The sequence below is a fragment of the Paraphaeosphaeria sporulosa genome (assembly GCF_001642045.1).
Source record: "Paraphaeosphaeria sporulosa strain AP3s5-JAC2a unplaced genomic scaffold CC84scaffold_7, whole genome shotgun sequence".
In the NCBI taxonomy this organism is placed as follows: Eukaryota; Fungi; Ascomycota; class Dothideomycetes; order Pleosporales; family Didymosphaeriaceae; genus Paraphaeosphaeria; species Paraphaeosphaeria sporulosa.
The window spans coordinates 838,915-849,838 of NW_017253366.1; the positions used below are offsets into that span (position 1 = coordinate 838,915).

General features: G+C 52.6%; 5 protein-coding genes across 5 annotated transcripts in view; 3 read left to right on the top strand and 2 right to left on the bottom strand.

Annotated features, from left to right (window-relative positions):
- Window positions 1-546: 546 nt before the first annotated feature.
- CC84DRAFT_1188309 (uncharacterized protein) lies at window positions 547-1,768 on the top strand (the record flags this gene model as incomplete). Its single annotated transcript, XM_018180981.1, has 2 exons — window positions 547-1,606; window positions 1,665-1,768. The coding sequence occupies 2 exons, from the start codon at window positions 547-549 to the stop codon at window positions 1,766-1,768; spliced, it is 1,164 nt and encodes a 387-aa protein (XP_018034055.1).
- Window positions 1,769-1,923: 155 nt separating this feature from the next.
- Window positions 1,924-2,781, bottom strand: CC84DRAFT_1260803 (PC4-domain-containing protein). Its single transcript, XM_018185012.1, has 3 exons — window positions 2,539-2,781; window positions 2,354-2,470; window positions 1,924-2,306 (listed from the first exon to the last, which is right to left on the bottom strand). The coding sequence occupies exons 1-3, from the start codon at window positions 2,725-2,727 to the stop codon at window positions 2,097-2,099; spliced, it is 516 nt and encodes a 171-aa protein (XP_018034056.1). The 5' UTR covers window positions 2,728-2,781; the 3' UTR covers window positions 1,924-2,096.
- A 151-nt stretch (window positions 2,782-2,932) lies between these two features.
- On the top strand, window positions 2,933-4,562 carry CC84DRAFT_1207003 (uncharacterized protein; the record flags this gene model as incomplete). The annotated part of the gene is made up of 5 exons (XM_018182071.1): window positions 2,933-3,765; window positions 3,801-3,973; window positions 4,065-4,262; window positions 4,447-4,473; window positions 4,526-4,562. Exons 1-5 carry the CDS (start codon window positions 3,193-3,195, stop codon window positions 4,560-4,562), a joined length of 1,008 nt encoding a protein of 335 aa, XP_018034057.1. The 5' UTR covers window positions 2,933-3,192.
- A 3,073-nt stretch (window positions 4,563-7,635) lies between these two features.
- On the top strand, window positions 7,636-9,053 carry CC84DRAFT_1061912 (MFS general substrate transporter; the record flags this gene model as incomplete). Its single annotated transcript, XM_018173594.1, has 3 exons — window positions 7,636-7,748; window positions 7,802-8,837; window positions 8,877-9,053. Coding segments are annotated over 3 exons (1,326 nt in total), but the record flags the coding sequence as incomplete, so codon positions are not given.
- A 1,588-nt stretch (window positions 9,054-10,641) lies between these two features.
- Window positions 10,642-10,924, bottom strand: part of CC84DRAFT_863372 (uncharacterized protein) — a 2,710-nt gene continuing 2,427 nt past the window's right edge. The window contains exon 5 of the mRNA XM_018187683.1: window positions 10,642-10,915. Within this exon, the coding sequence (XP_018034059.1) occupies window positions 10,911-10,915 (5 nt within the window). The 3' untranslated portion in view covers window positions 10,642-10,910. The remainder of the gene's footprint in view (window positions 10,916-10,924) is intronic.

Below are 10,924 nucleotides of genomic sequence, written 5' to 3' on the forward strand. Positions count from 1 at the left end.
AACATCCTCTTCTAACGGTTCTCTTTTTCCCACAATGCTAGGCCTGCTGTGTCGGCGGCAGCGACAGACTAGTCCCCTATCTAGCGAGCGTTCATGCCCCAGCTGCGCGGCTCGCGGACTTTATACGGTTTCATTGCCCCGAACCTAGCTATTCCAGCCCCATCCGTAAGCCAAATTGCCGTCGCTGCGTAGTTGCTCGCCTGACCTAAGCCAACGTTTCAAGCCACTACTTGACATGAGGCCGTGCATGTTCAGTCGTTGTATAAGAGATAGCTTTGGGGCTTTAGGGTAGCGACAGCATCACGACGCCTTTACTTGTTCTTTGATCCGATTTCGGGTCTTCCATTCATTACAGTCTCTCGTTCAGTCACTCTTTTCACAATGCGGTTTCTTGCGGGCTGGTCCGTAGCCGCATTTGCGGCATTGGCTTCCTGTGCGCCGAGCGCACCTCTCAGTCGACGCGATTGTACAAGCAAGGGGATATTCGCTCACTACATGATCGGAGAAGTCTTCGATGAACACACCAAGAAGGATATTCAGGATGCAATGGATCTAGGCCTAGATGCATTTGCTCTCAACATCAACTCCCTACAGTCCTGGGCAACCGAGACTGTGGAGCGTCTTTTCAAGAATGCTGACGATCTCGGCTTTAAGCTCTTCTTCTCCTTCGACTTCGGTCCCAACAACTTCGGAGACCCCAGCGAGGTGGTCGACTATCTGAAGCCTTTCCTTTCACGACCCTCCTACTACGCCCACAACGGCAAACAACTTGTCACCACCTTCGGCGGCGAGCAATTCGACGACGGCAAGATCTCGCAGTTCAAGTCCAACGTCGGCGGCAATGTCCTCTTCATCCCGGGCCTCTACAACGGCGCCGCCTCCGCCGACATCTTCAGCAAAAACCCCAGCTACGACGGCGTCTTTGGCTGGAACTCGTGGCCAAGCTCGTTCGCAGGCAACGTCGAGACGACTGCCGAGACCACCGACGATGCCGTCTGGGCGCAAGCCGTCAGCAACTCGCCCGGCAAGCTGCGCATCGCCGGCCTCTCCCCTATCAACTTCAAGCACTACGCGGGACAGAACTGGTACCGCCGCGGCGAGCAGAACCTCGAGGTGCGCATGGCCGCGCTCCTCAAAGACCAGCCCGACATGATTGAGATCCAGACGTGGAACGATGCCCCCGAGAGCCACTACATCGGGAACATCTGGGACGAGCCCAACACGGGTAACACCGAAGCGCAGGGCTGGTACAAGGGCTTCGACCACACGGGCTACCAGCAGGTCATCAAGGCGTTTGCGAAGGCGTGGCATACTTGCGATAGTGTGGAGAATATGGTTCCCACCAACGGGAAGAGCGTCCAGGGCGCGTTCTGGCACCACGTGCTCACAGTCGGCGGCGACTGCAGTGCCGACCCCAAGGGCAAGCCGGACCCGCTGCCGGCTGAGGACTCTGTCAGCGGTGTTGTGCTGGTTGCGAAGGGCAGCGCGGGGCTTGTTGCTGTGGTGAACAACGGCGATAAGGAGCTCGGCAAGTTGACGTTGAAGGAAGGATACAACAGTTTCAAGTTCGACAACCTTGGTGCTGGAAAGGTCCAGCTTGAAGTTTGTGAGTTTATGCCCGAGATGATGAGATGTGAGACTTTGCTAACGAGGCGCGGACACAGGGGATGGAAGCACTATGGTTGGTGGTGGTTACAGCAACCAGACTGTGCAGACAAGCTCAGACATCTGCAACTACAACTTCCAGGTCGTTGGGTTCCCAGGCTAGGTGCTTCCCGCGTAGGACTGCGTGTGCTGGACTTGAATCGGACCAAGGGTGACCATATCTATCGATGTTTTGATGTCGATCAGAAAGTATATACATTAATCCTACACACCTATTCAAAGACATACCAGTACAGCTGCGGTCTACGCCGGCTTCCTGTGCAGTACGATAACGCAATTCCAAGTCGTGACAACCGTAATGAGCTGGAATGTAACCGCATTATGCTTTGCGAAGTATGCCCGAGCCGAACGCCAAAATCTAACCCAGCCCTGACGCCCTAAACGCCAACCCATTGGTATCTTCTGATGAAAGACTTGCAAGTCTTCGGGACCTACTCCTCTTCTTCCTCTTCCTCTTTCTCTTCTCCGTCCCCGGCCTTAGCGCCGGCCTCGTCCTCCTCCTTATTGTCCTCAGCAAGCTTCGCAACCTCCCCATCATATTTCGGTCTCGCAATCTTCTCTTCTCTCTCAGCAAGAACTGCCTCAAGGAGCGGCGCGGCGGCGAGCAGTGCGTTGTATTGGTCGATCGGTAACGAAATGCCCTACAGACATCATTAGCTCTTCTTCACCGTGGTCACAACAAGTGTACCTTCTTCCCCGGCTTCATTTGCCCATCCGACTTATCTTCGTAGTACTCCCGAATACTAACGAGCGTCTGTCCCTTGAAATCGCTGACTGTGACGCGTCGCGTGCCGTTCGCTTTAAGCTGCATTCATCACAATCAGTCCTGCGCTCCTTCCTCTCCCGTACTTAACGATTGATGTCTGTACTCACAGCAACAAAGGGATTCTTGTCACCGTCCGTGTCTAGCACTGGTACGAGCGGCTCGTCTTCGGCGTCGTTCTTCGCTTTCTTGGGTGCCGGCGCAGATTCGTCGTCGGAAGGGGAGGCGCGCTTCTTGTTGAAGGGCTTTTTGGCGGTGTTGGCGCTGCGGAAGCCGCCGCGGCCGCGTTTGGCGTACATTGCGGGTGATTGTGTGGAAGTGTTTCGTGGAAAAAACGGGTCGATGTAGTTTGGGGCGGATAGCAGCTTTGTCTGCGCTGCCGATGATGCGAATGGAGCGATGACGCGACGCGACGCAACACGCTAACCCGTTATCACGTGCACCTTCCCCGCTCGTTGTCTCACGGGTGGGGGCGCTCCCATCTTCGCACTGCAACTACATTCGCTCTTATGGCATCAGTAACTCAGCCGGTTCGAAGAAGATCTTCTAGAGAGAGCAATTAAGATCAATGATGAGAGAGGAAAAGGGAAGACGTTTAAATCGTCGACCTCGGCTATTGCGTTTCCCCGACTCGACAAGATCCCAATCGTGTTGTCACAGAATGTATATCCAAAACCTTATCACGAGAAAATACATGACCAGACTCGTTACATACGATACGACCGCGCTTCAACTGACCGTGCCGTCTTGATTCAGTACGCGCAATGACGCTCTCTCAGCGGGACCTTCCTCTCGGTGTTTCCCAATCAACACTGGACCACTTCGCCGTCATACCATGGACGCAGAGCACTCTCAACGATCCCGCCTTCCGCATCGTCTCCCATTCCCGTACTGTAACGCATGGTGGGATCGGCCACACGCTCACGGGCAAAACCTGGAACACCGATGGCACCATAAAAGAGCTGCTTTCTTTCTGGAGACCGTCCCCATCACCACACGTTCAGACCGAGTCAGGAAGAGCAGAATTGAGGCGGTTCTACACTTTTGGCGGGGATTTGAATGCCCATCCGGGACTTCTCCACGGTGGCGTCATTGGTTGTATCCTTGATAGCAGTATGGGAGGCTGCGTGGGGATGGTGCTGCATGATCCTCACGAGACTTTCGCGCTGTTCACTGCCCAGCTGAATATCGCGTACAAGAAGCCTGTAAAGACGCCGGGTACAGTGGTTGTGAGGTCTTGGGCGACTAAGATCGAGGACGGCGGAAGGAAGGTATGGGTGCATGGCGTGGTTGAAGGCGAGGGAGGTGTTGTTCACGCTACTGCAGAGGGACTGTGGGTACGTCCGGGTGTGACCAAAGCCAAGATCTGAAGTATATCAAACCTTATCGTGAATTTGATCGCCCGTTCCTCTTCAAGGCCAGACACGCGTTCGTCTCATCGTCTCCAAGCCAGGTACAATACGTCATCACCACCTGGAGAACCCCCAGAACTGTCGCAGCGAGGCCAAAGAACACCGCAAATGCCAAAGCTATCACAGCGGCCCAGTACGTATAGCGAGGGGACGACCTCCGATCACTCCATTTCTCGTACCATGTCATAGGTGTGGGATGTTCGACTTCTTGCAGTATCTTGTAGAGGCGCTCGCCCCAGTGCGGAAACTGCTCGAATAGATCTGACATGTCTTCGGGCGGCGACAAGCTTTGCGGATGCTCATGCAGGCTGGAGAAGATCTCCAGTGACTTCAGAAGAGCTGGGTCTAGTTCGGTCTTCAAGTCTTCTTGTTGAAGGTACTTGCGGCTCTCGGTGTCGTTTTCGGGAAAGAGGAGCCAGATGGTACGCAGTGTCTCTGACAGAAACTGTGGGGGGAGGCAGCCACTGCTATTATTAGCTTTGTGGTATTCATTGATTTCCAGATGGCATACCGTCTGAGGCTCTCCTCCAGTGAAAGATCCTCGTTTTCTTCGCTCAGCGCTCGAAGTGCAGTTGCTAACCAGCCCGCTTGACCGAACACTTGTAGTGTCTTCCAATCTTCTGTCACCTCGAGGTAAAGATGATCCGGCAGATTATTTGTCCATTTGATGCTGATGTGTGTATAGTCTCTCAGGTAACGAGCACGAAGCTTATGAGCTTTGATCGCTTCGGTTTGTCCCAGCGACTCGACTTCGTGACGCGGAAGGACCCGTTCAACTAACGCAGAGAGCGATTCTGTGTCCTTCCAAGCCGGTCGCAATTTGTGCCCTGTAGTGATGCTGTTGATCGAGGAGCGGCAACTTATCATGAACATCACCCTGACCGCTAGGTCCAAAGCAGTGCTGATATCATGATTGGCGAGATCATCGGTAGCATGTAATGCCTTGAGCTCTCTTTTGGGTAGCATCTGGTTTTCTCTCAAAGTCTTAAGCATGCGAGTCAACTGATCGTGGGTGTTAATCTGAGCAAGGCGTGCAGATGCGCTCGTAGATCGTCTCGGTAAGCCAAGTCTCAACGCCACTGTTTGGTGTGCATAGTAACCAAAGAAGTGATACAGTGTATCAATGTCAACGTTCGCTACAAAATCTCTACCCCAGATCGTTGAAGCTATCTTCTGCTTGATCTCGTTGCTGACATTGTGATCGAAAGGCTGGGACTGTGGTGACCGAGGTTGATGATCCGACACCATAGGGACGACATGTATTTCGTGTGACGGCATTCGATGTGCCTATTGTGATCGCTAATAAGGCTAGGTTAGCTTATGCTCAATCAATCGATGTCGCAGAACTGAAAAATAAAGCGCGATAAAGCTGACAGTATGTTCTTCTTTCCAGGTCATCGAGCGCATTCGTAAAAATCAGGCGCAGCTTCTGGCAAGCGACAACCCTACGGCGGGGCAGTGTAGCTTCAAGCCTTATCATGCATCTAATTGGGCGCTCAGAATGCCTGTAGGATGGACCTAATCAAATCGCTTCGGTGGCTTTCAGCCTTGCATATCAGCAGCCTCACCGCTTCACCGGCCAGTGCCCCGCGATCTCAGCCTTATGAGTAGTGATCAGGCCCCTCCTACTGTGTCTTCGCTTACACCAGGGAGCTAAATACATGCACTAGCTTGATTGCCCTGGGAACCTCGATAACGGTCGGCAGTCGCACTACAGCTCCCCAAGAAAAATGCAGCACAAGTACACGCTGTGCACCTAGCCAATTGGAAGCTTCACAAGAGCCATGACTTCTGCCATGGAATTGACAGTCACAAGGCAAATGGATGAGCTGCGGCAAGGGGTCCCGTCGCCTCCAGCGGAACTGGAATGCCTGCCGGCCCTGCCTACTGGAAAACTAGCTGTCTATGAGAGTCAGGCACATGAGCTATTGAACAAACCAGGCTTTCTCAAGTCCTTCAAGACGCGAAAACCTCAACTCTCCAATGAAACAAGGCGAAAACCTACGCACCCTGCTGTCGCCGACTCTGTATCGCAAAGCAATGGTTCCAGTCTCCTACCAATCGCTGTCAAGAGAAAGAAGCGAGAGAGATTATCCACACTCACGTTCACATCGACAATGAATCTCTTGGGAGATGATACGGTCGCGTTCGATGACAGTCATTGGGCTAAGCTGTCGACGTTCATGGACGCTTGGGAACGAAATAATTCTCTGTGGTGCCATGATCTTCCTATGCGAAATCTCTCGACCACCTTAGTTGCCGTAAAGGGAAGGAAATCCGAACAACTCCATAACGACACACCATACATATGTATTCGTGGCCTGTTGAACGAAAAGGAAATCACTGCTTTCCATACCGTACTCACTCAAAAGAATGTCCGAATCCATTATGATCCTCTTCGCATTTGTTTCGATCGGAGCAGCATACACATTGCTTCGTGTAAAGAACTTCATATAAAACCGGGCCAAGTGGAATGGACAACGTGCGGAGCAATTGCTGTTATATCGGAAAATAATGTAACTCACTATTCGACTGTTGGGGGCATTCTGAACATCAACGGAAGAAACTTTCTCATGACGGCCTACCATGAACCTAGGGAACAAACAATTGAAGGTTCTCAAGAAGAAGAGACTGTTTTGGCAGTTGAGAGCTGGATATCTGCTGATCGTCCGTTGGTCGTCGACTCTTGGGTCGCCAACTCTATCTTCCAGCCTCTGGCTGAAACATTAGCTACATCTTCCTATGATGCGATTCCTTATGACGGCTTGAATAACATTTGGGATCCCTGTTCGGGGCTGACAGGGCAGTACTGGCGAGCGTACACTGAAAGAACTCCTTCGCAAATTACTCCGAATGCGTTCCTTCTTCCAGCCGACGGCGCACCTCAAGTAAGCCCCGAGGAAAATGCAAGCTTGACCTCAAGAGTGCGGTTCGTCTCTGGAGTTGGAGCTGGTGTGCATGGCCCTAGCAATCAGAAACAGGAAGTCATCGTCCTAGCCGCACGTACTGGAACATGCTTGGGAACGCTTTCTCAAAATATTTCCTTCATTGCGCTTCAAAGCTATAAGTGGACTCGAGTATGGACTGTATGTATAGAGGATGGAATCAGTCAGTTAACCCGTCATCACATATTCTGATTTGCTTACCTTTTCAGGGCTCCAACAAGGCGACTCTGGCGCCTGGGTAATCAGGAGAACGGATAACTCACTCTTGGGACACATCATAGCTATCTCCGGCCTTCTGGGATACGTAATACCGATTTCCCAAACCCTGGATGACATGAAGACCGCCATTGGGTCAAATATCGTTGTTCAGATGCCTTCTCCATTCCAACATCTCGCTGAACTAGCAAAGCGCACATACAAATCCGCTCATGACGTCGAGACTAAGGACAAAGCCCTACGTATTGCCCATAGGGCTATTCAAGAGGACGTCATGGGCATGTCACTCCCGTCTCAATTTAAGTTTCTCACCTGCACGATAAAATCCGGATGGGACTCGCTGCTCCTCGCAGAGTTGTTGTGTATTGTGGGGGCAGACTGGCAAGAGATGCTGGATGAACATAACTGGAATACAGCTGAACGTCAGTTTGGTAGTGTAATGAACAGGCGAGAATTGCTCGCGCGCTTGAAGAAGGCCGTTGCCACTGATGGCCTGAAGACCCCCGGCTCCCAAGGGTCCAAGGACGATGGACTAGATAAGATACACGTCAAGTTCGACTTACCCCATGAGCATGATAGTCCCTCAATCGCAGAAAAGACCGACTCAAAAGACCATCCAGGGGATCTCTATCCAAACGGTAACCGCGTAGGTTGGGATGCAGAAGACGATCCCGAAAATCCCAAGAACTGGAGCTTCTGGACCAAATGGCTTCAAATCTGTCTTTTGATAGTTCCTGTGTTCACATCGTAAGTCTTCCACAGTGGAATGCCCGGAGAGATCGCATAATAATGCTCTGTAGAAGTTTCGGTTTTACAGTGATGGCAGGGCCTGCAGCAGAGATCATGGGGACACTCCGTGTGCACAACTCGCAGCTTGTGACCTTTGCGATTACGGCATATACTCTTGGACAATTTTTCGGGCAGCTGATTATTCTTCCACTTCATCGCAAGTACGGTATACGGAACGTACTTTTGCTTCACTTGGTCCTTTTTCCAACTGCAAACATATGCTGCGCACTGAGCCAAAATGCTGGTATGTTGATCAGTTTCCGATTTCTTTCCGGATTAACCTCTACATTCTCTTTCCTGCTTGGTTACGAAGCGAGCATAGAGATGTTTGATGCGTATGCAATGGGGTTGGGGGGAGGTATCCTAGCCATATCAGCCACTATCGGTACCACGGTTGGCTTGGTCTCTGGGAGCTTTTTGGTGGCCCGGCTGGGCTGGCAATGGGCTTTCTGGATCACTGCCATCACCAGTGGAGGCTTTGGACTCCCGAGTGTCTTTCTTCTGCGCGAAACCTCTAAAAAAGTTCTTTTGACGAGAAAAGCTATTCGCCTGCGGAAGGAGACATTCAACCAAGCGCTATATGCTGAAGTAGCTACCGAGAAACTCACAAGACTGTATCAGGGGGTTTGGGATACTTACTCACAGCATCTGAGCAAGCCCAGTCTGGTCATCCTCTACATCCACTCAGCAACGTTCCAAGGATCAATTCATTTGATCTATACGACTCTCGGATACGTCTTCCTACAACAATACAGCTTGGCCGGCTCTCATATAAGTGTAGCTGCAACTGGTATAGCGGTTAGCATTACTATCTCAGCCTTTCTATTATCACCATTCACTGCATCGTCATCAGCTTGGACGATTCAAACTCGGGCACTGTACGCGAAAGTGATTGGGTCGTTGATGATGGCCACACTGTGCGAGGTTTCTGGATTTATCACTTACGGATGGACGGCTGAGTACCACATTGACAAAATACTACCGATACTTAGCTTGTCTCTCATTCCTCTGGGAGGACAGGTTAGTGTAAGTTGTCCCAGCCCGTATGTTCCCCTCAGCACAGCTAACACGTGCACCAATGATCAGTTCCGGTGCACAATTTTTGTTGTGGATCTTGTGTCTAAGGAACCAACTCGTTACATTGCCCACGACACTATTCGGCTCCTATTTTGCGCTGTCCTGCCATTGGGTGGAATTCCTTTGTATAGAAGTATAGGAGTTGGTTGGGGCAATACACTACTTGGATTGCTCAACCTATTCCTAGGGGTTCTTGTAGTGGCGGTTTTCTTGAGAACTGTCAGAGCTGCGCGACCTTCTGTGACTGGCACGCCTTCGGGGTAGATAAGGGGGCTCTGAAATTCCTTTAGAGAAAGAGGAGAATGGGTTGTTCTCGTAGGGGGGATGGCTGTAGCAAAACTTAGCACACTGTCAGTATGTTTATATGTAGAGTTGGTTATCTGCTGCTCTTCCTCGAAGATGCGCAAGGTAGGCGCGAAACACACTAAAGGGGAGTTTTCGTGCATGACCAGGCTACGAATTACATGACTCTGTAGGTTGATACCCGAGAACGAGGGCTACGCGCTTTATGCTAGAAGTCAATGAAATGGATCCACGTGTAACGGGACATTGCGGACACGGAGAATACCGAGAATTGAACTGGAAAAAGGACTAACACCATAGTTATGCATTGAAGTAATTTCTCTATAATGATATCACAATAAGTCAGATGCTCCAATTCCGCCCAAATCCCTAAAGTCCAACGAAGTGAAACGGGTATACAATGCCCGTGCATAATCTCCAAACCGCATCCCCAGTATCCATCAGCATCGAGCTTACAACACCAACATAGCAAGGAAAGCAAGGAAGACTGCACTCATGGTGGGCAACATGGTGGAAGCGGCGCCGGGGAACTCAGCGGGCGCTGAGGGGACGGGTGGCGAGGCGGTGCCTGTGGGCTCGTAGGCAGGGGTGGAGGTGTTGTAGGGCAGCGTCAGCGTGATGGTGCTACCGGTGGTGCACGGTGTGCTGGTTGGCGGCGCCGGGGGAGGAGTCTCGGTCGTGCAGGGGGTGCTGGTGTTGCCTGCAGGTGGGGGCGGCGGGACGCTGCTGGACTCAGCAGGCGTGGTCTCTGGAGGTGGAGGGATGTCTGAGCTGGTCGACTCGACAACCTCGGTGGTCGCCGGTGGCGGCGGCGGGACATCGGTGCTGGTGGTGCAGGGCGTGGAGGTGGATTCCGGAGTGGACTCGGGCGGTGGCGGTGGAACCTCGCTGCTGGACTCAACAACCTCGGTACTGCTGGACTCAACAACGGGGGGAGGGGTGGCAGAGGACTCGCAAGGAGTTGAGGTAGAGGGGGCAGGTGTAGGAGTAGGCGTGGGCGTGGGAGTAGCCTCGGTGTAGGGCGGGATGGCAACACCGTATCCGTACTGGCGCCTCTTCAACTTGAAGTCGGTGGAGTTGCTCTCGGGGACATTAGTGAACTTGGGCTTGCCAGCAGTTGGGGCCGCAGTGCCGATCGTGCCAACGCCAGTCCCGACACCAGTTCCGATAGTGCCAACGTCAGTCTCGACTGGGTCGGTGTAGACATCAGTGGCAGGGCGGAAGCCCTTCTCGGGAGCAAGGCAGAGAGTGGGCATGGTCTTAACGGTTGTGAAAACGGTCTTGTGCTTGCGGATAGGCTTGAAGGGGTTGAGCGCATTGGTGTCGACACCAGGGATGACCATGGGCATAGCAGGGAGGACGAAGTTGAAGCCGAGGATGGCGGACATGGACACGTTCCACTCGATGTAAACGAGCGACAGCTTGTCGGGCTGGGTGCTGTTGGTGCCGTTGGCGAGAGGGAAAGGCGCTGCGTTCTGGCGTTTGAGGTTGCGGGCATGCGTGGCCTGGCGAGATGCTGGGGCGCGACGGGCCTTGGTTGCGCGACGGATAGCCTTGACGTTGCGCTTGGCGACAGATCGCTTCCCTGCGGTGAAGCCGTCCTTGGCATCCAGAGCCTTCTCCTCAGCCGAGTCAGCCGAGGGAGTGTCTTCAGTATCGTCGGTCGTGCTATCATCGGTCTCGTCCGTGGTGCTATCGTCGGTCTCGTCCGTGGTGCTATCGTCGGTCTCGTCCGTGGTGCTATCGTCGGTCTC

Coding starts and splice junctions, on each gene's coding strand:
- CC84DRAFT_1260803 (XM_018185012.1), bottom strand. CDS start 2,727: ATGTACGCCAAACGCGGCCGCGGCGGCTTCCGCAGCGCCAACACCGCC. Junction 2,471..2,538: donor ACAAGAATCCCTTTGTTGCT/GTGAGTACAGAC, acceptor TGATGAATGCAG/CTTAAAGCGAACGGCACGCG. Junction 2,307..2,353: donor AAATGAAGCCGGGGAAGAAG/GTACACTTGTTG, acceptor TGATGTCTGTAG/GGCATTTCGTTACCGATCGA.